Source organism: Saccopteryx leptura, chromosome 5 (assembly GCF_036850995.1).
Source record: "Saccopteryx leptura isolate mSacLep1 chromosome 5, mSacLep1_pri_phased_curated, whole genome shotgun sequence".
Taxonomy (NCBI): Eukaryota; Metazoa; Chordata; class Mammalia; order Chiroptera; family Emballonuridae; genus Saccopteryx; species Saccopteryx leptura.
Window position 1 is genome coordinate 99,328,451 of NC_089507.1, and position 1,683 is coordinate 99,330,133.

Below are 1,683 nucleotides of genomic sequence, written 5' to 3' on the forward strand. Positions count from 1 at the left end.
TGAACTCTGAAACATGTTAGGCTCAAGGTTTTTGCTTAAGGGACTCTGGGTTTGTATTGCAATGTATCACGGTTCAGCTTATGATTTTTTTGACTTTATGATGGTGCAGAAGTGACATACATTCAGTAGGAACCATACTTGAAATTTTGAATTTGGCATCTCTTGGGCTAGTGACATGTGGCCCAGCACTCTCTTGTGATGTTGGACATCTGCAGAGAGCCGCAACACCCCCGACCCAACCCCATCAGCCACACAATAATGCGGGTCTAACAATTTATACCACAGTATGCTGTGCTGCCAGCATTTTTTGGATACTGTGTTTGTGCTTTCCCATCCCAAAATGTCTTCAAAACACTCATCTGTGTCTCCTGTCTCTGATGAGAAGAAGAGGCAGGCAAATACTACTGAGATGAAAGCAAGTTCATCTCCCAACTGTGGGCTAATGTAAGTATTCTGAGCAAGCTTTAGTTGGCAAGGATAAGCTATTAGATTATGTTTGGCAGATTGGGTGTATTAAATGCATTTTTGACTTAATGATATTTTCAACTTAGGGTGGATTTATTGGGATAGAAGCCATCATAAGTCGAGGAGCATCTATATACAGTGATTCTGACAAAATTGTCCTATGACAGCATCAGTCTTTCAGATGGCTATTTTAAAATGCAAATCATTCAGCTTTTCATGAAGATGGTGCTGAAAGCGAAGGAAGCCCCCTCCCAAAGCTGAGGCAAAAGCAAAGGCTTTGGAGGCAAAGAAAGCCATGCTGAAAAGTGTCCACAGCCATACACAAAAGGATCTACACATCACCCACCTTCCGACTGCCCAAAACCATGCAGAAGGCAGCTCAAATATCCTCTGAAGAGCGCCCTCAGGAGAAACAAGCTTGATCACTATGTCATCATCAAGTTCCTCCTGAGTACTGCATCAGCCATGAAGAAGACAGAAGATAAAAATATATTTGTGTTCGTTATGGGTGTCAAGGCCAACAAGCATCAGATCAAACAGGCTGTGAAGAAGTTCTACAACATTGACATGGCTAAGTTCAACACCCTAATCTGACCTTCTGGAGTAAAGAAGGCATATGTTTGATTAGCTCTGAATATGATGCTTTGGATATTGCCAACAAAATTGGATGAACTGAATCCAGCTGGCTAATTCTAAATATAAAAATTTTTCACTGTAAAGAAAACAAAAACAAAACATAATCATTTATTTAAGCATTTAAAGTGACTTGAGATCTTTGGATCAAAGTTTTTAGCCCATAAAATACGTCATTCATGGATGCTTTTAACTTTTAGTAGATTTGATTCCTCCTCTCCCAATTTTATAGATGAAGCTTTTCAAATTCACATGTTTCGTCCTCCTTTACACCTTCTTACCAAGGAAACTTAACTTCCTTGTCAGAGTATGGGAACTGTATCTTCTTCAATGACCAGGTGAGAGCGGAGTTTACAATTTGGAGAACTCTGGGGTGTAGTTAGAGCTGGCTTCAGGGTGGAGAGGTGTGTTTCTGAAATATTCTTAGAATAAATTAACTATTCACATCTGAGTAGACTTTTTTTTCTTTTATTAAGAAAAATGGATTTAAAGACACTAAGAGACCTAGTGGAACAAAGAAGCTGCAAAGCCTGGTTATTATCTCCTGACAGCGCTGGACCACTGAAATGCTCCTGATGGTTGATA

The 1,683-nt window shown here is 39.8% G+C and overlaps 1 protein-coding gene across 1 annotated transcript; it reads left to right on the forward strand.

Moving 5' to 3' along the window:
- Positions 1-340: 340 nt before the first annotated feature.
- Positions 341-1,059, forward strand: LOC136406527 (large ribosomal subunit protein uL23-like). The gene is made up of 2 exons (XM_066386552.1): positions 341-444; positions 837-1,059. The coding sequence occupies exons 1-2, from the start codon at positions 341-343 to the stop codon at positions 1,057-1,059; spliced, it is 327 nt and encodes a 108-aa protein (XP_066242649.1).
- The last annotated feature ends 624 nt before the right edge of the window (positions 1,060-1,683 follow it).

What these genes read in the sequence shown, in the direction of transcription:
- LOC136406527 (XM_066386552.1), top strand. Translation starts at nt 341, where the DNA reads ATGTCTTCAAAACACTCATCTGTGTCTCCTGTCTCTGATGAGAAGAAG. An exon ending in TCTCCCAACTGTGGGCTAAT is followed by an intron (nt 445 to 836) that starts GTAAGTATTCTG and finishes AAAACCATGCAG; the next exon opens with AAGGCAGCTCAAATATCCTC.